This window comes from Belonocnema kinseyi, chromosome 7 (genome assembly GCF_010883055.1).
Source record: "Belonocnema kinseyi isolate 2016_QV_RU_SX_M_011 chromosome 7, B_treatae_v1, whole genome shotgun sequence".
Lineage (NCBI taxonomy): Eukaryota > Metazoa > Arthropoda > Insecta > Hymenoptera > Cynipidae > Belonocnema > Belonocnema kinseyi.
Window position 1 is genome coordinate 29,269,938 of NC_046663.1, and position 2,258 is coordinate 29,272,195.

General features: G+C 29.7%; 1 protein-coding gene across 1 annotated transcript; it reads right to left on the minus strand.

The window, feature by feature from the left end:
- Positions 1-363: 363 nt before the first annotated feature.
- LOC117177410 (regucalcin-like) lies at positions 364-1,148 on the minus strand. The gene is made up of 2 exons (XM_033368074.1): positions 896-1,148; positions 364-816 (listed from the first exon to the last, which is right to left on the minus strand). The coding sequence occupies exons 1-2, from the start codon at positions 1,025-1,027 to the stop codon at positions 529-531; spliced, it is 420 nt and encodes a 139-aa protein (XP_033223965.1). The 5' UTR covers positions 1,028-1,148; the 3' UTR covers positions 364-528.
- Positions 1,149-2,258: the final 1,110 nt, after the last annotated feature.

Here is a 2,258-nt window from a genome sequence, read left to right on the forward strand (position 1 = left end):
ATTTTGTGAATGAAACCGAAGTGAAAACTCCAGTTGCCTGATTTTTTCAGAAATAAAATATTCTGGGTAAGGTCATTCATCAGTTTCGGAACAATGCTTAATCTTAAACAGATTTGCAAGTAATATAAATGGTCTTAAAAATTTTCTATCTGGTATTCACAATTATTTTTTATAGTTGAGCGGAGAACTCATGTAATTCGAGAGAAAATACAACCGCTGAACCGCATTTTGAAGTTATTTTCTCCTCGACCTATTGTGATAAGCAGAAAGCAAAGGAGTCAGTATTAGGTTGGGCACAATTCCTCTTTGCGAAAAACCGCTGCGTCGAGGAACTGATGGGAGAGCGTCGAATGTGCCCGGTTTGTGCGCGCTCTCCCACTCCTTCCCTCCATGCGATGGCGCACCGTCTGCAAAGAGACGAGCCTAGGCTCGGTGCACCAATCCAGACTGATCTCGTCCGCTCTCTGGTGTTTGGAACTAAATTGCTTATGTTTAAAGAAGGAGAAATTCAGTTATTTAATAAAAGAATTATTTCAACTTTATACTTAAAGGTTTAAAAGTGGAACCATAGACTTTAAGCATCTCTAAATTGTATTGATCTGGTGGCCACCCCTGCACGCCAAGGCCCTTCACAGCGTAAATTGAACCAGCTTCAACTTTGGGTGGATGTCCATCATGATTATCGTGAATAGATCCTATTGTGGAAACGTATAAAATATTAAATGCAGGACCCCCAAAAGTGCATGCGCCGACTCTGCGTTCAGGTATGGAAATAAATCGTAATATTTCGTTAAAGCCTGGCTCAACTTGAATGACCTGAGGAAAATTTAAAAATTAATTTTTATTTTAAGCTTTATTTTTGGAAATATTTATGAAAAAATTAAAAAATTCTTACTCCGCCACCTCCATCGAGAGGCACCCATAGTTTTCCACCCGTATCAACTGTCAGACGACGCGGAGATCCATTTTCATGTTGATTGGGCCATTCAAATATTACCTGACCGCCCTCTAGAAATATTGATATCATTATGTGTTAAGTTATAAAAATTTACTTTTTCACTACATATTTTTTTGGGCAAGGTGCTGAAGACTAGAATGGCACAAAAACTTTCTCCATTATGACAAAAATTGTTGTAAATATAGTTTTAAGATCTAGCAGGTTATATTTGGTAAGGAATTATGGTCGAAAATTCATTTGTTTAATTAAAAATTCATTTATTTTGTTGAAAAAAACGTTTTCTTATTAAAATTAGTTTCTTCGAGTAAAAATTAAATTATATAATTTTTCACTGAAAATTTATCTTTTTAGTTGTTAAAGATTTAATTCTTTGAATTAAAATTCAAACATTTTGTTAGAAATTTTGCATTTTGAGCAGAAAATGTATCCTTTTGGTCAGAAATTAATTTCTTTAGTTTTAAATATTCTGTTCAAAAATGTAGTATTTTTTAAATGCGTTTTTCTTATTCAAAATTAATTTTTGTAATCGAAAACTTAACTTATTAAATTTTATGTTGAAATATCTACCTTATTTATTTTGGATTCAACTACTTGATTTTAAATTCAAAGACTTCTCTTAAAATTCGGCACTCTTTTGTAGGAAATTTATCATTTTTGTTTAAAAACCTTCGTTATCGTTAATATGTCATATTTTTTTTTGAAAAATATAACTGTTTAATTGAACTGTAACTTATTTTTGTTGACTTTTCAAGTCTATTTTAATTTATTATTTCAAATCTAAAATTAATTTTTTTCAGCTAAAAATATAACCAGTTCTTTGAAAATTCATCTTTTTTGGTAGAAAATTAATATTTGTTCCTTGAGAACTTACTCTTTTGGTTAAAAATTGATTGAATTTTTCAAAAATTTAGCTATTTCCTTGAAATTTTATTCTCATTATTATCAAATAATATTTTCTACTAAAATTTAATTATTTCCATTTTGTGTTAAAAATAAATTATTTTTTTGATGATTTTTGATGATGATTTGCAATGCTTTGGCTAAACCGTAATTTTCTGAAGTTGAAATATCAAATACTGTGTTGAAAAGTCGTTCTTCAAAATCAAATTCAATTGTTTGATCCTAAAATTTCACTAATTAATTTTATGTTTAAGATTTATCTTTGCTTAATTAACTCCACTTTTCATTAAAAATGCATTTTTCTTCGTTAAAGTTTTCAATATTTGTTTTGAAATTCATATTTTTTTAATAAAAATTTAGCTATTTGGTAGAAAATTGAGATTGACTGACTGAAGCGTGA